Source organism: Folsomia candida, unplaced genomic scaffold (genome assembly GCF_002217175.1).
Source record: "Folsomia candida strain VU population unplaced genomic scaffold, ASM221717v1 Fcan01_Sc017, whole genome shotgun sequence".
In the NCBI taxonomy this organism is placed as follows: domain Eukaryota; kingdom Metazoa; phylum Arthropoda; class Collembola; order Entomobryomorpha; family Isotomidae; genus Folsomia; species Folsomia candida.
The window spans coordinates 2,960,730-2,978,094 of NW_019091209.1; the positions used below are offsets into that span (position 1 = coordinate 2,960,730).

Consider the following 17,365-nt stretch of genomic DNA (forward strand, 5'->3'; position numbering starts at 1 on the left):
CTCAGAGTAAAGGCACATGGTTTTTAAAAAGTAACATAAACCACACTTTATTTGGTGAGGATTGCTTTGACTCATTATAAAATAATTGTTTGACTTATGTTATCTTAGACAATTACTAGAACTGTTGGTTATCACTAGAATTTGGGATTTTGATTAAAAATGTACATTCATAATAAAAGATAGGTTTGAGCTTCTTTGGAAGCATACATTATAACAGGATAGGAGATAGTAACAAAATAAATAACAATGATTGTCTTGATTTGGTATAAAATAAGTTTAGTGGATACGACTCAGCCTTATCTCTCTATTGAGCAGATGTACTATAACGAATCTAACTGAGACGTCCAAAAAACAAAAATCCGTTTCTGCGTTGAACTTCACGCCACTGGACCACGAAGTGATCTACACAATATTGTAGGATTTTTCCCGTGAAGGACAAACTTGTCACACGACACACACTTTCGATGTAGACGATGGTGCACTTGCATCGGAAGAGGTACTGTAAAAGAGACGAAAAATTGTCAATGTAATGCAATCTATCTCTCTCCCTCAACAATTAAACAGACAGCAAATCGAACCTGATATAACTTAGCCATTAAGCAGATGGGGACACAGATTCCGGGACCATTACATAAGATCTATAAAATGAATAAAATAAATAAAGCTATATATTGCATGCGCCATATATTCATACATACACATTTAATTGAACACTCACCAAAGCCGGCTTATTATACTTCATGATGTCGTGGCACTGGAAGAGGGCAATGGGCATTGACCATAGTAACGTTGTGACCCAGTCTTGCCCCACTTCCCTGACCCGATGAACATAATCAATATGACAATCTTCGCGACCTTGTTCGTACTCTTGCACCTTCTGAAAGCTCAGGGTGTCCGACTCTGCTATCACGTAGGTCCTTGGGGAGTACAGTTTCCTATTCAGACTTTTCACGATTGTCATCATTTCCATAGTATGGCCTCCTGCAACGTATAACAAGTCAAGTTTAACGACCCCTTGCACATTTTTAACATAAACATACCAATTCAATTTTTTAATATTTTTTAATACTCACCAGAACCGAGCACTATCAGCGTCCCGAAGGGTAGATTACATCGGACCTCCCTTCTGCTCGTCAGTGCCCGAATCCAGAAAACAAGGACAGTCAAACCAAAAATACCTCCGATGACCTCAAGGATTCCAACATCCAATTCGAACCCTCCGATAGCAAGGTGATAACCCATTTTATAGCAGCTTTCCTAAATTGACGATGAAGACGAAGAGGTAAAGCAATTAAAGTTTTAATTGGGCAATTAATTACTCCAAAAAATATTAACTATTCTTCTGATGACCGGTTTTCCTTGCGAGGTGACAGACAGATGTGATTTTTTCTGTTTTTTCACTTCACTTCCATGCGAGCTGCCCTCATTGCCGCCAAAAATTGTCCGCATTCCCAGCCCAACGTCGGCTCTCTCACGTCACACTCGTCACACTTTGTTAATTTTTAGTCAGAATTACTGACCGGCTTGGGCCCTGAATTGGACTATAATTTCAAAATTTTACGTAAAATAGTTTCAAAATTAAGATAAAATTTTAGTCAAATAAATCAAAATGAATTTCGACGATAATACAGCCATTGCGACGGCCATTAAGTCCGGAAACATTAATATTTCTACGGGTAAGTTAAGTTGACTTATCTTGTAAAATGTTGATTGTGAAATTATTTATAACGAATTTTTATATTTATTTTTTTTATAGAATACATGTCTATAGAGGACCACCTCGATAAAGAGAAACAAGCAAGTTTAGACGAACTTGAAAGGAGAAAACGTGTCCGGTTAATGAATGTAAGTACTGACGATGCAGAAGTAAAAAAAGATTTAAGAACACTAGGCGAGCCCATTTGTTACTTTGGCGAAGGTCCGGCAGACAGGCGACAGCGTTTGAAGGAGTTGCTCTCGAGGTAATGAGGATAAGGAAGTAGTTTTTATAATGCGTTCTAGAATTGAAATTTGAGTTGAGTGTTTTCACTGAATTGTTTTTGCGTGTGTTGCTTTTTTGGGGGACAGGTTAGGGCCAGAGGTTTTACGAAGGGATGTCTACGAGGCGGTGGAGAAGCCGTCACAGGACAAATATCAAGGCGTTACGTGGTACCATGAAGGCCCTGAGAGTTTAAGAATAGCGAGAGAATGGATCGCAGGTTGGTGAATAATATAGTTTTGATTTTGATGCAGATTATCCAACCTATACGATATCAATGAGATATTCTTATTTATTTTAGGATATTCAATCCCACGATGTAGAGCTAGATTGGATGAAGCTAGACAAAAACGAAATATTCCTGATAAGATAAAAATAGCACAACGGCAAGATTTACAAAAGAAAATGCAAGTGCTTACGAATCAGTGCAGCCAGGTAGGGGATTCTCGACCGATTTCTTATATTCAATTTAGTCCAAACTCTCAAATGTTGGCAACTGCTTCATGGTAAGATAAATAACAATTAATTAATGCCTTCGTACAAATATGCTGTAATCTGAGTCTGATTTCATTTATAAATTTGCAGGAGCAGCCTTATCAAGTTGTGGTCTGTTCCGGATTGCACATTAATAAGGACTCTGAAAGGTCATATGAATAACGTTGGCGCTGTAGTGTTCCATCCTCACGCTACAACGTCACTCATGGAAGACGAGGCTTGCTGCTTGGCGTCGTGTGGTGCGGATGGTTCAGTAAAGTTGTGGAATTTGGTGAGGTATTGAAAAAAAACGAAATACTTATACGTTGCTTTCGCCTTTTATCCTTATTTTGGTTTCATTACTGTGATTGTAGCTAATCGAACTAATTATTCTAGTGATGAGCCAAAGGCGGATGTTCCTGGACACAATCATCGAGTATCGAGGATAGCCTATCATCCCTCGGGACGCTTTCTGGGCACCTGCTGCTACGATTCTTCATGGAGATTGTGGGATTTGGAGCAAGAAGAGGAAGTTTTGCATCAGGAGGGTCACAGCAAGGCAGTGCATTGTATGTCCTTCCAAGTTGATGGGTCACTCGCAGTCACGGGGTAAGCGACTGGCATTAATTAGTAAAATCTGATCGAAACTTGTATCATAACATTTTGAGTTTTGTTTTTGCAGAGGGTTGGACTCATTTGGACGACTCTGGGATTTAAGGACTGGGAGATGCGTAATGTTTCTAGATGGTCATCTGAAATCAATATACGGGATTGATTTCTCCCCTAATGGGTATGCTCACATAATTGCATGTTATAATACGTGTGTATAAGTTAACTTTTTTGTGCCCCATCCTAATATTACGTATTATATTTCCATTTTTCTCAGATTTCATATTGCTACTGCCAGTGAAGATCACTCTACTAGAATTTGGGACATTCGGCAACGCTTGTCCTTATACACCATTCCAGCCCATACGAATTTAGTGTCGACATGCAAATTTCAGCCAGTCGACGGAAATTTTATCGTAACTTCGTCGTATGACAAAACTGCTAAGGTATTATCAAAATTAGGATCCTAATAATAACCATCTGATAATAATAAATCGTCTTGTTCTATAGTTATGGCTGAGTTCTACCTGGCAGCCCTTGAAGACATTAAGTGGACATGACGGTCGAGTAATGTGCGTCGATATTTCACCGGATTCTCAATATATTGCGACTTCGTCGTTTGACCGGACGTTTAAATTATGGTCTCCGGATTTGTAAAGTAATAATTTTTCATTGTTAATATGTAAATAATTTGTATCACGAAAATTGCATCTTTTAAGTTACACAAATATTTTTATGTTCATAGTTCATACATTAATTTCTGAGTTTATGCACGTGTTCTTTCTTCTTCTGTTACATAATATTTCAACATTTAATTAATCAAAAAATATACGATTCGACCACTAGGAGTGTACATAAAATGACGACATACATTGTGGAACTAAATAAATAGCTTTTTTGACACCGAGTAGATAATATATGTATGTTGGTAAAGTTTCTCCGCCTATGAGCAGGCTTCTTTGTCAGTTAAGTTCATAATTTCCAAACTCGATCCAGTTTCTCCCTATAAATTAAATAATATTTAATAATAAATATAAATGTATATACATATTGTAAATAAAATAATCTTCTTATCACCTTTCTCGTTAACGACTTGAGTTTATCTAAAATAGAAATTTTAGAAACCAAATTTCGTATGGCACCATCCGAGTGAAAACTCACTTCCTCCAACTGCCTGTGCCCAGAGGAGGTATGTCCCCGGTCTGAATTAAGTAACATAAGTAAATTGAAACTCAATATCTCCTACTAATTTATAAATATTATAAACTCGCCATAAATTTCCTCATCGTCGTCGTCATCATTTGGGTCGAGTGCACAACTCTCTGCAACGGGCATCATATCACGCTCCGAAATCAGGACATCCTTCACTCGTTCCGTGTTCGGTGAATGATTTCCTCTCGAGCTTCCGGATGCGACTAATTTCATGTATTTGTATTCAAGCTTCCGATGTCGTCGCCAAAAGCAGATGATGACGATGAGCAGGACGCCAGCCATGCCACCAGCTATCTGGACTGCTACCTAAAAAAACGTTTTTTGATATTGTGAATATCTATGTAAAGAAGGTAAATTGGAGCGATTGAAAATTTGAGGAATTTGGTCAATGATTACTCACCTCCCATAAGAATGGCAGATGAGTCACACACTTCTGCAGCGTTGGCCAAGTCGAATTGATTCTGGGGAGGCATTCCGAGTTTGTGGAGGGGAGATAGTGCACGTCCTGCATTCCACTCTTGCACTCGCCTTTGACAATCCTAATCATTTCATAGAATCGTAAAAATCAAGATATATATAAAAGTTTATAGTTTTTTTTTTAGGATTGTAAGCCGAAACTTACGTAAGCTCATCTTCCGAGCACACATGACATGCAAAGGGCGTCTCCCAAATGAAGTGGAAGTTACACCCATCGCACGTCCCATCCGAACAGCCCTCTAAAGTTTTTAGAACGCCAAGGTCCGAAATTGAGGTGCTATTGATGAGGAAATTCCACGTGGCGGTGGGTACTTTGCACCGAAACGTGATTGTCGTGCTTCTCCCCGTCGGACACGCGATCGTTCTTTCAGGGGTTGAGTAGAAAAAGTGAAGCTGGTGGCGACTCGTGTTGAGGATTTGGTTTCGAATATCGTCTGCAATTGGGATTCCGAGAATAGAAGGAGCCGGACTGATCCCCATTAAGTGGTCACCTAGCGAAGACGCGTGTGTCGACAAGGGTTTCATAATCATTTCAGAATATCCGTCCGAATAGCCCGAGCTGCTAGAATCTGGCTCCATCGACGAGCCACTGGACAAGGCCGGAGGAAAAATGGTGCTTTGGCATATCAGAGCTTCCACTCGGGACGAGGGGTCGATGCCATGTTGGGCAGATACATTTTTCTGAGTATTGTTATTTCACATGTAAATAAGTAAATATTTAATTATTGAGAATTTTTATAACAATTTGTTTCCATTTCGAAAAATGTTGTTTACCTCGCAAGTCGCATAGCTATCCGAGCATAAACTAATGTTAAAGACGTGGAAGTATTGAGTTCCACTCGCTGTGAATAAACTGCTTCCTCGCACAGTGTACGTTCTAAATTGAAAAATTAGTTGCTGAATGTATTTTACATATTATACGTGTGAATATCACACTGTATACTCATTCAGAGTGCTGGTAGGTACATGTAGGTAGTTACCCTTTCAAAGGCCGAAGGTCAAAGATGAAACTGTCCCTTTTGATGGTGCAATCAGTGACGCAGTCAACTCCGTTCATGGTGATCAACCCTGGACCACAGGGTCGACAGCTTTTAGAGTCTGTAGAAAAAGGGTCTACTCTGACATGACCGATGGGACAGGGGAGGCAAGGACTGGAAGGCCAAGAAGACGAGGTGGACTCACTTTCACTTCCGGTGGGAGGATGAGATCTGCAGGTCACAAAATAAGCAATATTTATATTCCTTGAATGGGAGAAAATTTCAAGCAAGAATGGAGCTTACCCAGCATCGTTATCATTACTTGGAGGCGTTATTTTTGGATCGCAAACGGTACAAGTGTCAATATTATGTCCTAACGTAGCTGCCTCGTGGCATGGAATGCATGAAGATGCTCCTCCATCGATACTGTTTTTTACATTAATTTGATAAATTTTGACATAGTTTTCCTCATCTCGATCAACGACTGGTTGGTAATTGATTGAATTTGTGTTCATTCCATCTTCAGGAAGAATTGCGGAATCCCAAGCCAGTTTTTGAAATGCCCTGCATACGAAATTATCATGGTACAAAATACAGAGGGTCAGCTTATCATACAATGTGCTTCGTCAGTACTTTTATTTATTTATGGGTATTACTTACCAGCTAAAGTCGTAGGTACTGTTGCGATATATTGGATGAGAAAACTCTTCAAAAGCATGCGATCCAATCCAGCGTTGAATGACGGTTGCATTTTTGCTGCTGGTGCCCTACATAAAAAAAAGTTTAAAAAATGCATCATTTTAGAACTTGACGAAACCACAAATATTAATTCGTTGAAAATAAGCAAACCTGCATAAATAAGAGTTCACAGTCGTTTGCACAGCTCATTTCGAACTGAAAAGTGACACGGCCAACTTCATGCAGTTCTCCATTTATTATTCGTCCAATTCCTCGAAAACCTCCCACGCCTAGAACGTAAATATTATTCTCCCTGATAACTTGAAACAATTATAAAGTAAATATGTGCAATTTACTCAAAGTCATGACGAGGTACACCCATTTCGCATGGCCTTTCCCAGTCTGAGTGTAATTGCCATGCAGTTCCCACGATGGCGAATTGCTGCACCCGGTATCTGCACATTTCACAATTACGGAACGATTAGAAATTTTCCAAAACCTTAATAATTAGTTCGATAAGCTGCTCACCTTCGGGGCTGATGCAGGTAATGTGAAGGCTCTCTGGCCAGGAGTACCACTGCGTCAAGTGGTGACCTCGACTGGGTTCCGTGTCACGAGGACAGGTCATGCAGGGTGTCACCCCGTCCGAGAATTCCCTACTTTTACACGGTTTGCAACTCCCATCGCGATACTCGGTCCCCGCATTGCACGGGGGACACTTTATGTATTCTCCAGGTGGGGGAAGACTCACGGCTCCAAGTTTCGTCTCCAAGCAAATCTTGGGGCGCACCCACTCATACGTTATCTGAGTCTGTGGAGCAAAACAGAAAAGTCAAATGACTACTTGGCATGCAAATTAATATATTTTCGCATACCCGATTATTTCTGCAAGGTTGGTGGATTTGGTAGTAATCTGTCTCTGAGCAGGCGGGTCTGGGCGTGCATGAGTCAGACCCCGGCTCCGAGTAGTAGGTCGACCTGTCGCAGGGGATGCAATTAGTGGATTGGTGGAGGGAAAATGTATCCTTTGCACAAGGCAGGCACATCTTCGAAGCTTCTTGATTATTGTACGTGCCAGCTGAAATGTAAATCGAAACTTTAGTGTATGAACTTTCTGGTAGTGTAAAGTTCAATGTCCAATACTTACCGGGACAAGGGTTGCATGAGCTGGTGTATCCAACGCCTAAAATTTAATGGTATCCATACATATTTAGATGTTAATTTGAGATCATTGTTGTGTTTTAATTTCGTCTCACCTTCAATCTCAATCCTCTTAATCATTACGGGTTTCGGTCGATGGGACGCCTCGATTCCCATCGTTTTCCACTGGAAAATATTGAGACCGGTGTGCAGCATGATTTCCTCAGTTCGCCAAACCCCATCGCCCGTTAAAACGGGCCACCTGCTGCCCTCAGCCTCTCTCAGACTCTCGCATTGATCGCTATTCGCCTAAAAAGGATGAATTAGTGGTCAATAAATTTGCATCACTTCAAAAAATATGCACAGGAGTTGGCTGACTAACTTGGAACTGAAAGAGCACACTGTCATCAGCATATTGATACGTGAACTTGAGTCTGCCTGGTTTGACTAATTGTGCAGTGTAGACTAAAATTGCGACACATGGACCTAAAAAGAGCAAAGTTTTAAAATTCCAGTCTGCAATTTCAACGTGTAAATTGATCACCTCCTTGGCTCACAACCATGTCCTTGCGCGTCTTCCAACCATACCTGCAAATATTATTTTATGTACATGTACATATTCCTAATTTGTTAACTTATCCGTACTTTATCATTGGCCACTCACTTGCTACAATTCACGTTCGAGTATTGCCTCCCAATGGATGAGAACATGCTCCTGAACTTTTCCACTTGGACTTTAAACCCTGGGGGGAGATGTTCATACTCGTCGAAAACGATCCCTCCTCCCAACGAGTACGTCCCAGCGGAACAGTCCTCACACTCCAAGGACGTCAAGTTCAAAAACTGGCCAGCGTCACATGATTTATCTGGAGGATTAAAAAAAATGTCGAATTTTTAAGGCATTAATCGGATAAATTGAGAGTTATCCTTACAGCACTCGTTCAGCCGTCGGGGAGGAATGGGGGGAAGGACATCTTCACAAAGCTGGTTCTCCGGAACGGCCACTCTCCATCGACCCCCAGCAGCGTCACAGTCCGTAAACTCGTAACGATAATCATCCTACAGTTCAAAATCATATTAATTTCATATATATGAAAATTCGTAAAAACCATGTAACGATTAAATAGATTGCAAAACTCACTGGAGAACAACTACTGAGAGTTTCCAACTTTCGACTCCGTTTGGAATGAACAAAGCACCAAAAGCTCAGTAGAACTACGAGACGTAGAAAAATTTTCATTCTGTTTTTTTTTCTTGTCGAATATCTCTCTTTGAAATCTGCTCTAAAATCTAGACCAAAAACGTGTCGATAAGTACTCTCATTTCTCACTGCTCTAACTTTTTTTAGGAATAATCTCCACTCAATTTGTATCCATTGAACTACAATAAAGCTGATAATACTTGTTCCATGTTGACTGACTGATGGTGCGTCTCTGATCGAGACGTCGTGCTTAGTGGTTTAGTTGCGTGCACTTTTTTTTACTCGAGTATTACATAATAGCACCTTATTTCGACCACCGGAAAACCATACTTCCTTTTGGTCACGGCTATCCTATCCTATCTCCATCAGTGACATAGCACGAATGGAAAATAGCATATGGTGATTCCCCAGTTTTAGGAATATTATGTCCTCCACCAAGTTTTATCGACCGGGTAGCAGCAGTAGTAGTAGACCTGGTAAAAGCATGGGGTCTCGTTGTCCTGCGCCAACAAAAGAACAGAGAACATAATTTCATACCTGTTACTTCTCTCGGTTTGGCTGCATAGTGCTGCATGCAGTTCCACTACGTAGGTATGTATGGACTTATGTACTTTCCCCGTTTTTGTTTGATCAAACATCATCATTTTCACCAACCACTTTCCCCACTAATCGGCTGTATGAAGAGATTGGGAGCTGGTTTCACTTTCATCATTTTCTGCTCCTCTGATTTTGTCTTTGAACACAAATGTTTCGCATTTGATTGCAATTCGGCCAACTTATCGACCCTGTCGAACAAAGTTGAAAGAGAGTTTTCAAACTTTTCATATTTCCATCCAGCTAAATGTCAAAGGTGGTAATGAAGCCTAAACCTCGTCCACATCTTCCTTCCGACCCTTGCATAACTTTGGCATCCAAACCCACGGTGAGTTCTGCTTTGAGATTTGGAAAGACAACGCTTCCCGTGAATCACTTGGATTTAGTGCTTTCTTCCAAATATGACCACCACACGTGTTGGCTGGTTGACAGGCCAGACATGATTAGACAACCGGCAGACGAGGTCAGATCAAGACCTTGGTGCAAATGGTGAGTTGAGTCTGTGCACGCAGGATGATTTTGTGGGGTGGATTAACTTCAAAGGGGTAAATTTGATACATTTTTCTGTAAGGAGGAAGCTGGGAGAGGACAAGGAGGAAGAACAGCCCACCGTCATCCTCATTCCACCCATCATTTACCAAGAAAGATTTCGAAATAATATCAACCATGCCGCAGTCAGCTTGACCTCGCATCACTTGCCGTCCACGCAGAGAGGATATGGGCGGAGGGGAAATTGATGATGATGTTGAGATTGACACATGTATCGCTCTCGTAGAAAGTATATGTACAGTTTAGAAAAATATTGCACCCTACATTTTGTGTACTTTTGTATTCTATTCCTGATGACACTTCTTAATAATGCCCAAGGCATAATATTTATCGTGTGTGTATAGTTCATGTAATAAATTTTATTCGTTTGTATTATTTCTTGCAAGGTATGCAATACATAAAGAACAAAGAATGGTTTACAATTCAAGAAAAGACTAAAGATTTAAATATTATTTTATGGGTTGGATACTATAGCTAGGCAAAAAAAACTCACTACAATTAATATTACATTGTAGTATTTGTAATGCATACTTATTTCATTAATGACAAACTAAATCGAATTTGTAGATCAAAATTGGATTATTACTTAACGTCATACATTGGGTCTTATAAATGCACTTTTGTGGCTGGTATTATGCGGGACGTCAGTATAAATAGGGGTTATTCTATCAAATAGTAAATGGGATTCATCCCTAGCGGACTGCTTATACAAAAAATAATAATAATTAGACATTGCTGAGACTCTAGGAAGAATTGAATTAATTCCAATTTCAATTACTTGAACAAAAAAAAGTATTAATAATACCGACGAAAAGATTGCACGCAGCAGTCATGTGAAAACGGACTTGTCTAACTTGTAGTAATAATTTATCTCCTATCTCTATACTTCCTTTCGCGATCACGCAGGTCCCTCTCACGATCTCGCTCCCTTTCTCGATCTCGACGACCATCACCAGTACGCCTCAGAAAGTCAGAGACAGATTTCTCGTACTGAAATAGTGAAAATTGTTCATAAATAAACTAAAATACTTGGCAAGAATCTTGTAAATTTAATGATACGCATATATTATGCATACACTTACCGGGCTAGATGCACGAACAGCGGACCTAGACGACGACGGAAATTCTGGTAATGGTGGACCGTCATAATACCGCGGTGGTGGTGGCAATGCATCGAATGGAGGCTATGAATTAACGAATTCAAAATTGGGTGATGTAATTTTGCACGCATTCATAAAAGTATGGATATTTGTATATGTACCGGTGGAGGATATGGTAATGGTGCCATTGGTGGTGGTCGGTGGTAATCCCGATAGTCTTCATATCCATGAGGTGAGCCCTATCAGTCCAAAATTTAAAGATTGGCGTGTATTTATATTTATTTCGATATTCAATTCGATCTTACGTAGCTTCTTTCACGAGCATAGCGGGCAGCAGGAGGGAGATCCACATCCCGACTCATGTAGGACATCCCACCACCCATGGGTCCCTTATTATAGTATTCGTAAGGTCCTGCTGCAGAAAATTAAATAAATTGATATATTCATTGCAAACTAGCATTTTTAGCTTTCTTAGCTAGCTATTAGGATTAATGTAGGTACCTCGGGGTCGCTTTGGACGAGAATATTCATCTTCCATTGGGAATCGTCGTCGCATTGGGGCTCTAAATGGCATAGTTAAAGCAAACATTTAAAACCAAACTATAAAAGTGTGTCTGTTCCACTGAACCGGTGTCTTCTAAATGTTTGAAGTTTTACATTGTAAAGTACAGGATCGAAGAAAATGCCGATATCATATCGCAGTTATTGTACTTACCGTCATCTCTCAGCTTACGATTTACATAATTTGTAATAATAATTTAGGATAGGTAAAAAAATCTTATCATAACAAAATATTAAGGTAATTAAAGGTGAATGGTAGATATAAACAATAATATGTATGTGGAAAATAATTAATTCACTCCCTTTGGTCAGATTTCGCGTGCGGAGTAAAAAAAAATACGTGAAGCCACTAACCTATTGTATTGCACAACAAACTTCTTTGTGGTACTACGTACTTGGCGTAATTTTCATGCCACCCACCCATCACGTGCCTGTGTGTGATTCTTTGTTTATAATAGCACTAACGGATGAAAACCTTTGTTGAGGAGTGTCACTAGATATGTTCTTAATAACAGATACAAAATGTTCTTTCTTTTTGAATGCCCTCACCATTACACACCGCCTATAAACACAACATTCTTGCATGATGAAATCCTAAGAACAAAAACACATCACTATATAGTTGAGGACAAAGGTGGAGGACGCTCATGCACTTTTTTGTGAACCTATATGGATGGCTTGGAAATTGAATACCGTCCTGATAGATAGAGCACACTGATGGACGAGTGAGTTCATATCTTGCCGTTGCAACGGGTGCACATTTCAATTTGTAATTATTAGCAATGTCCCATCCTGTCGGGTGCAACACAGTGGATGTATTTGACATCAAATGTGTTTGGTAGTATAAGGCGAGAGAGAGAGAGAGTTCACATTTATCACAATGTAACTATTTTTGTGTGTGGATTACTCATGGAGGTTGAATTTGGTACGAAAGAAATAAGAAAAGTAAGTGCAAGTCCACATAGTTCATTAACAACAACACTCACTGCTGAACCCATTTGAAATAATAGTCCACTGTTATAATACCTCCCATAGTCGAAGGGTCTTGTATTACGAAAGGATGTGTTGTTGTTGTTGGGTCTTCCTCTCATCATATCTCTTCGATCACGCATTCCACCTCCTCCTCCTCGCCCCATTGCCATTCCTCCAGGGGCTCCGATCGGACCGTTAACCTTCACTGGTCCAACTCGCTTAGCTGCCTCCTTGCTATTCTTCAAAATCGAGCTCCAATTCACTTTAGTGTCCGAAGGAAACAAGCGACAGAGTTCAGAAGCCACGTGAGGTTCAACTTCCTGTGTACAGATAATAGATATTTCGACATTTTGCATTTATAAAACGACTCAAAACATTACTAATTAAGTGGTAATAAACTGAAAATAACCCTGACCTGTCCATCGCGTCCAATCTTGACAGGTTTTCCTTCATTCCATGGATTGAAAAGATGTTGAGTTTTGGTGAAGGACAGTTCGTTCCTATTGCACAATACAGTAAGATATGTTACTTGTGACAATCATGATATTACAAAGCAAATACAAATGTGAACCTCACTTTGCAATCCATTCAATGTTGAAGACTCCACCTAAGGCTCGCTGGCTTAATCCGGCCGGCAGAATCCAATTAATTTGTGTACCATTACGCTGCGATTCAGTTGAAAGTCTAGCAAAACCGGAGAATTTTCCACTTTCTTTGACAGAAAATATGAGAACAACATTTCGCGATTCTCGAAACGCCTGATTAATTTTATTCTCATTTGCTGGAAGTGTTGACCAAACCCCTTTCATTTTGGATAGTGCAACATTTTCCAAATTATTGCTCTTCATCAGATAAAATCGGGCATCTCTCAGAATGTAACTCAGTTTTGATGCATACTCTGCAAAATAAAATTCAAAGATAAATATATCAAGCACAGATATGTTGTGCTCATTACACTTGATACGTACCTTTCTTTTGCTGCCTTTGAAGAGCCTCGTCGCCTAAAAAATTACAAAATAATGTGTCTTATCTTTTTGTTTAAATCATTACTCGCAACTAATTTCAATCGATTTAAATAACATCCTTTTACCAGAAGTCTTTTTCTTCTCGTCATCGGTATCTAGATCTTAAAAATTTTACGAATTTAATTTAGAACATATTTCATTACTATATTCGTCTCCTACCACTGTCGGTCCTGAAACTTGCAGAGCTAAGCGATGGGTTGGATATCTGTTCCTGATCGTCATCGGAGGAACTAACTTCACTCCTCGTATCGTAGTGATCCTCCTCCTTATCTTTCGATAAGGAGGAAGACATGTCTTCATCCTCTCCACCATTGCCTGCCATATTGCGTTCACCTGATGACCCCTCGATTTTATTCGGTTGCTTACTTCTACTCTTGTCTTGAGCCTTATTGCCGATTCCTCCTATGTCTTCCAAATTTTCTTGCAATATTTCGTCAAGGATGTTAACCACGGAGTCTGTCGACATTTCATAACCAATGAATCCAAGTCAACTCGTAAAACCAAAAAATGAAAGCTTACCCTTTCCTGACTCCGTATTACTACTCATTCTGTATCTAATTTCCGATGGCGTTGACGACTCGGGAGTCGGGATGATATAGGAGCGTCAAGTTAATATTTGTATTCACTTCTTTGGTCCCGCACTTTCTTCAATTGTGGAGTATTTCTGATAATATAAAAATAGAAACTTTTTTTATTCCTAATGTCCCAATCTACGGCGACGCACAATCGCCGAACCCATACATACAGCAAGAACTATAGTTAGTTTGACCAAAAATTCAACATCGTTATTATTATTGATGTATTGATGTCGTGATTCAAGGGTACACTTTGAACGTAAAAATTCAAGTTCAATTTTCGACTGAAATACTGAAAGAAGATATAAAACAACAATGCACATGAAAAATCCAACATTTAAATAATGCGAACACTGTTGAGGCATGATGATGGATGATGATGGAAGTGATTCACCATTAGAATGATAACAGAACCAAATGAACAATGAAAACTAAATTAGCAATAATAAAGTGGCAAAATTGATGGAGAGCAAGATAGTTCTTTCTTGAAGACATTTAGATTTGGACTAGACTAACAAATCAGTAATTCAGTAGTGTTAGATTATCTCGTCGTAGGGAATAGTAGGGATTAACTAAATAAGATAACTTAATTTCTTACTTTTTTACTTATCCCCAATGTCCGACGAACATAAGCAATAAACCGACCAATTCATCAACAAATTAAACCTAGACTATAAACCATTCTACTAGAGAATGGCCAGGGTAGCCATTGATTTTAATGTGGAAATTGAAATTCTTCTAGATTAGATGAAAGAAATATTCTAAAATATCAAATTACAATTATTAAAACTAACCGTACTTTAACTTTGAGCAGTCCCAGCCAACAGCAGCAGTACAGCAGGTACACCAAAACCTGTCATTTGAGATAAGTCGTTACCATAAGTCTGTCTTCAAGATAAGAAATTGCTTATTTTCCGAACAAAAAAAATGTTGTGTTGCAGAATGAAGTGCGAGTGAAGAGTGAAGACTCTCCACAACATAAAATGATGATGGTTTGGTGGTGGCTTTTTGAGTGCGCCGGTGTGTGTTACTTCTTCACCGTGGACTGGATTACATGATTGATGTGATCATTTAATATGCATAAGTATACCTTTTTTATTGCTTTTTAACATATTATGTCAACAAATTCATGGGATCATCGCTCTCGAGTTGTGTAGTGCATATACTTATTAGTATCAAAATATCACGAGTTTTATCAAAAATAGCTAAAATTATTACTTGAATTACCTACTACTACTACATACATTAAGATGAATGTACATAATACAAGAAGGGTGCAATATCGAAATGTCAAGCATTCTTTTTCTTTCGTCCTGGACGCATTCGTGGTTTCTTTGCAGGGGCAGAAGATTCTGAAGGGAGTGAGACTCTGAATTAGAGAAATATGTTAGATATTATGGGTTAATAGTTTATAATCGTATTTAATTTGAGCATTAAATATCAAGGTTAGAAGACTACCTTGCCGTTTTTCCAGAGGTTAAGCGTTTTTCCGAGGCCATGTTTTGCTCTACTAGTTCTGCCAGTTTTCCTGTCTCGGCAAGCATGGTGAGGAATTTGCATATAAAGTCGTTGTAGTCATGCGTTCTTCGACAGTCCTCGACCTACGTAGGAAATGATAGCATGGGTAGTAATTTAATAACGTTATAATTAAATTATCATTAAAAAGAAGCATAGGCAATGTTACGATTATTACTTTGTATTGTCTCAGCTTCTCTTTTTCTTCATTAGACTGGCTTTGGAGATTAGCTTCGACTTGGGCACGTTCAACATCAACATTTCTCAACAATGCGAGCATGTCTTTTGGAAGTAGGGCCCGGTTTTTATATATTTCTGGATATTTTTCAAGCCAACTATCGTCCAAATCTTTGTTGTCTGAATCAATGTCACAAGTTGCGTTTGACATTTCTGGCTTGTCTTTGCATTGTTCTATAAAGTTAGTTAAGGACTGGAGAACACAGTTTCTGTAAGACGAAATATGCAATTAGTTATTTCATTGAGCGTACAGTCATGAATATATGAATGTAATTCAATCCACAATACTTAAATACCTATTAAGTGTTAACAATTTAATTTTTCCATATAAAGGATGCTTCCCAGTTTTTATCTTGTCTGGAACAACTGCCATCAGATTAAACATGATGTCTTGAGGTGCATTTGAATTCCCACCCGTAGCACTACCAAGACGCTCAGTAATTACTCTTCGAAACTGTTCCGTCCATTCCTCCTTTTCACCCCATGGACCTTTAAAATGTTCTCAATTTAGTTAGTTCCTAATTAAACATACGTAACTAAAACAAACAATATTTATTTACCATGATCAATAGGATACGGTTTTAATCCATCCAATTCAATCAGTCTCCCATTAATAGGCACATAACTGACGAAATGATACGCTTCCCCAGTAAATCTTCCAGTAGGAATTCCGGCCGACTTATTTTCATTCTTTGGCTTTGCTGCTTCTGGCGTTGCGTGAGAATTATGTGCCAACGCGAGACGAGGAGTGTTACCAATGGCCCACCCCTTATTTTCTGGGCTCATTCCCTGCGTATACTCCTTCAAACGGGTTAATGTTTCTCCAAGGTTGAGATCAGGACAGTTGAGATTTAAAAGAACGGAAACCAATGCATGGGTCGCGCAACTATTGGGCACCATCTTAAAACATTTTTAAAACAATACCACTTCAATATTAGTCCAACCTGCATAAACTATTTAAATGAGCTCATTTACTCACCTGCTGTGCAAAGAACATACTATTGACTACATTATCATCTCGCACACAGGAATCACTATCCTCGATTATCTTTCGTCTCGAACGTCTCTCCTCGCTCCAACGGAATAGAAAAATAAATCCATAAACGGGACCTTCTATTGGTTTTTGGACTTCATAAATTTCTTTAACTTGCACCCCCACTGCACCAAAGTCTTCCAGGAGAAGGGTGAACAGACCTGTTGGCATAATTAATCACACGAAAATTATAAAAAATACTTTAAACAAAGATTTCTACAAACAAATATAAATATTAATTACAACTTGAATGGAAATATTTTACCTGGATCACTTTCCAATTCCAACCACCCTTCGGTCAAGGCCTTAATATCGGCTGGCATCCTTAACCCTTTGTCCTTAGATGCTAGCAAAAAATTAATTTCCTGATTCAGGACAATCAGGAAATAGTTAAAAAATAACCCAATAGTAAAACTTGTAGGGCTGGAGATTTGGATTTTGCGGGTCCACTTTCCACA

The 17,365-nt window shown here is 39.1% G+C and overlaps 6 protein-coding genes across 11 annotated transcripts; 2 read left to right on the top strand and 4 right to left on the bottom strand.

Annotated features, from left to right (window-relative positions):
- Nucleotides 1-20: 20 nt before the first annotated feature.
- LOC110856816 (UDP-N-acetylglucosamine transferase subunit ALG14 homolog) lies at nucleotides 21-1,472 on the bottom strand. Of its 2 annotated transcripts, XM_022105375.2 has the most exons (5): nucleotides 1,336-1,472; nucleotides 1,074-1,257; nucleotides 719-981; nucleotides 579-638; nucleotides 21-499 (listed from the first exon to the last, which is right to left on the bottom strand). In XM_022105375.2, exons 1-5 carry the CDS (start codon nucleotides 1,447-1,449, stop codon nucleotides 332-334), a joined length of 789 nt encoding a protein of 262 aa, XP_021961067.2. In that variant the 5' UTR covers nucleotides 1,450-1,472; the 3' UTR covers nucleotides 21-331. The 2 variants fall into 2 exon arrangements, with proteins under 2 accessions (XP_021961067.2, XP_021961066.1); XM_022105374.2 differs by having other exon boundaries at nucleotides 1,074-1,395.
- Nucleotides 1,463-3,969, top strand: LOC110856719 (U4/U6 small nuclear ribonucleoprotein Prp4). The gene is made up of 9 exons (XM_022105244.2): nucleotides 1,463-1,676; nucleotides 1,757-1,961; nucleotides 2,068-2,198; nucleotides 2,280-2,484; nucleotides 2,564-2,749; nucleotides 2,849-3,061; nucleotides 3,135-3,242; nucleotides 3,339-3,507; nucleotides 3,572-3,969. The coding sequence occupies exons 1-9, from the start codon at nucleotides 1,610-1,612 to the stop codon at nucleotides 3,716-3,718; spliced, it is 1,431 nt and encodes a 476-aa protein (XP_021960936.1). The 5' UTR covers nucleotides 1,463-1,609; the 3' UTR covers nucleotides 3,719-3,969.
- Nucleotides 3,792-9,108, bottom strand: LOC110856979 (endosome/lysosome-associated apoptosis and autophagy regulator family member 2). The gene is made up of 20 exons (XM_035857281.1): nucleotides 8,687-9,108; nucleotides 8,478-8,604; nucleotides 8,210-8,411; nucleotides 8,090-8,133; nucleotides 7,928-8,031; nucleotides 7,662-7,854; nucleotides 7,553-7,588; nucleotides 7,281-7,483; nucleotides 6,934-7,216; nucleotides 6,762-6,860; nucleotides 6,577-6,695; nucleotides 6,388-6,494; nucleotides 6,031-6,291; nucleotides 5,731-5,958; nucleotides 5,525-5,627; nucleotides 4,896-5,431; nucleotides 4,674-4,812; nucleotides 4,333-4,579; nucleotides 4,139-4,263; nucleotides 3,792-4,064 (listed from the first exon to the last, which is right to left on the bottom strand). Exons 1-20 carry the CDS (start codon nucleotides 8,783-8,785, stop codon nucleotides 4,005-4,007), a joined length of 3,315 nt encoding a protein of 1,104 aa, XP_035713174.1. The 5' UTR covers nucleotides 8,786-9,108; the 3' UTR covers nucleotides 3,792-4,004.
- Nucleotides 9,109-9,187: 79 nt separating this feature from the next.
- LOC110856844 lies at nucleotides 9,188-10,413 on the top strand. 2 transcript variants are annotated; one of them, XR_002548608.2, is made up of 3 exons: nucleotides 9,188-9,337; nucleotides 9,584-9,829; nucleotides 9,912-10,413. XR_002548608.2 is itself a non-coding variant. In XM_022105416.2 (2 exons), exons 1-2 carry the CDS (start codon nucleotides 9,588-9,590, stop codon nucleotides 10,075-10,077), a joined length of 408 nt encoding a protein of 135 aa, XP_021961108.1. In that variant the 5' UTR covers nucleotides 9,382-9,587; the 3' UTR covers nucleotides 10,078-10,413. The 2 variants fall into 2 exon arrangements, 1 of the variants encoding a protein (XP_021961108.1); XM_022105416.2 differs by lacking the exon at nucleotides 9,188-9,337 and having other exon boundaries at nucleotides 9,382-9,829.
- LOC110856842 (YTH domain-containing protein 1) lies at nucleotides 10,231-15,109 on the bottom strand. Of its 3 annotated transcripts, none has more exons than XM_022105415.2 (13): nucleotides 14,922-15,109; nucleotides 14,067-14,211; nucleotides 13,707-14,003; nucleotides 13,613-13,648; nucleotides 13,491-13,523; nucleotides 13,099-13,420; nucleotides 12,938-13,022; nucleotides 12,577-12,842; nucleotides 11,491-11,552; nucleotides 11,295-11,401; nucleotides 11,151-11,228; nucleotides 10,972-11,073; nucleotides 10,231-10,879 (listed from the first exon to the last, which is right to left on the bottom strand). In XM_022105415.2, the coding sequence occupies exons 2-13, from the start codon at nucleotides 14,092-14,094 to the stop codon at nucleotides 10,757-10,759; spliced, it is 1,539 nt and encodes a 512-aa protein (XP_021961107.1). In that variant the 5' UTR covers nucleotides 14,095-14,211; nucleotides 14,922-15,109; the 3' UTR covers nucleotides 10,231-10,756. The 3 variants fall into 3 exon arrangements, with proteins under 3 accessions (XP_021961107.1, XP_021961105.1, XP_021961106.1); XM_022105413.2 differs by having other exon boundaries at nucleotides 10,355-10,879; nucleotides 11,295-11,404; nucleotides 14,922-15,108; XM_022105414.2 differs by having other exon boundaries at nucleotides 10,355-10,879; nucleotides 11,295-11,404; nucleotides 14,917-15,108.
- Nucleotides 15,110-15,192: 83 nt separating this feature from the next.
- Nucleotides 15,193-17,341, bottom strand: LOC110856769 (ubiquitin carboxyl-terminal hydrolase BAP1). 2 transcript variants are annotated; one of them, XM_022105313.2, is made up of 7 exons: nucleotides 17,173-17,341; nucleotides 16,854-17,068; nucleotides 16,435-16,774; nucleotides 16,171-16,363; nucleotides 15,816-16,083; nucleotides 15,581-15,723; nucleotides 15,193-15,474 (listed from the first exon to the last, which is right to left on the bottom strand). In XM_022105313.2, exons 1-7 carry the CDS (start codon nucleotides 17,228-17,230, stop codon nucleotides 15,318-15,320), a joined length of 1,374 nt encoding a protein of 457 aa, XP_021961005.1. In that variant the 5' UTR covers nucleotides 17,231-17,341; the 3' UTR covers nucleotides 15,193-15,317. The 2 variants fall into 2 exon arrangements, with proteins under 2 accessions (XP_021961005.1, XP_021961006.1); XM_022105314.2 differs by having other exon boundaries at nucleotides 15,267-15,491; nucleotides 17,173-17,337.
- Between the last annotated feature and the right edge of the window lie 24 nt (nucleotides 17,342-17,365).

Bases quoted from the DNA above. Each gene is read 5' to 3' on its own strand.
- LOC110856979 (XM_035857281.1), bottom strand. From the start codon at position 8,785: ATGAAAATTTTTCTACGTCTCGTAGTTCTACTGAGCTTTTGGTGCTTT. The intron at 5,628-5,730 runs GTAACTACCTAC...TTTTCAATTTAG, and splicing joins GACCTTCGGCCTTTGAAAGG to AACGTACACTGTGCGAGGAA. The intron at 4,580-4,673 runs GTGAGTAATCAT...ACGTTTTTTTAG, and splicing joins ATCTGCCATTCTTATGGGAG to GTAGCAGTCCAGATAGCTGG.
- LOC110856844 (XM_022105416.2), top strand. From the start codon at position 9,588: ATGTCAAAGGTGGTAATGAAGCCTAAACCTCGTCCACATCTTCCTTCC. The intron at 9,830-9,911 runs GTGAGTTGAGTC...TTTTTCTGTAAG, and splicing joins TCAAGACCTTGGTGCAAATG to GAGGAAGCTGGGAGAGGACA.
- LOC110856719 (XM_022105244.2), top strand. From the start codon at position 1,610: ATGAATTTCGACGATAATACAGCCATTGCGACGGCCATTAAGTCCGGA. The intron at 1,962-2,067 runs GTAATGAGGATA...TTTGGGGGACAG, and splicing joins TTGAAGGAGTTGCTCTCGAG to GTTAGGGCCAGAGGTTTTAC. The intron at 3,062-3,134 runs GTAAGCGACTGG...TTGTTTTTGCAG, and splicing joins GGGTCACTCGCAGTCACGGG to AGGGTTGGACTCATTTGGAC.
- LOC110856816 (XM_022105375.2), bottom strand. From the start codon at position 1,449: ATGCGGACAATTTTTGGCGGCAATGAGGGCAGCTCGCATGGAAGTGAA. The intron at 982-1,073 runs GTGAGTATTAAA...TATACGTTGCAG, and splicing joins GCTGATAGTGCTCGGTTCTG to GAGGCCATACTATGGAAATG. The intron at 500-578 runs GTTCGATTTGCT...TCTCTTTTACAG, and splicing joins TAATGGCTAAGTTATATCAG to TACCTCTTCCGATGCAAGTG.
- LOC110856769 (XM_022105313.2), bottom strand. From the start codon at position 17,230: ATGCCAGCCGATATTAAGGCCTTGACCGAAGGGTGGTTGGAATTGGAA. The intron at 16,084-16,170 runs GTATTTAAGTAT...TTCGTCTTACAG, and splicing joins AAATTGTTAACACTTAATAG to AAACTGTGTTCTCCAGTCCT. The intron at 15,475-15,580 runs GTAGTCTTCTAA...CACTCCCTTCAG, and splicing joins ACCTCTGGAAAAACGGCAAG to AATCTTCTGCCCCTGCAAAG.
- LOC110856842 (XM_022105413.2), bottom strand. From the start codon at position 14,094: ATGAGTAGTAATACGGAGTCAGGAAAGG. The intron at 14,004-14,066 runs GTAAGCTTTCAT...AAATGTCGACAG, and splicing joins TAATACGGAGTCAGGAAAGG to ACTCCGTGGTTAACATCCTT. The intron at 12,843-12,937 runs GTCAGGGTTATT...ATCTGTACACAG, and splicing joins AGATTGGACGCGATGGACAG to GAAGTTGAACCTCACGTGGC.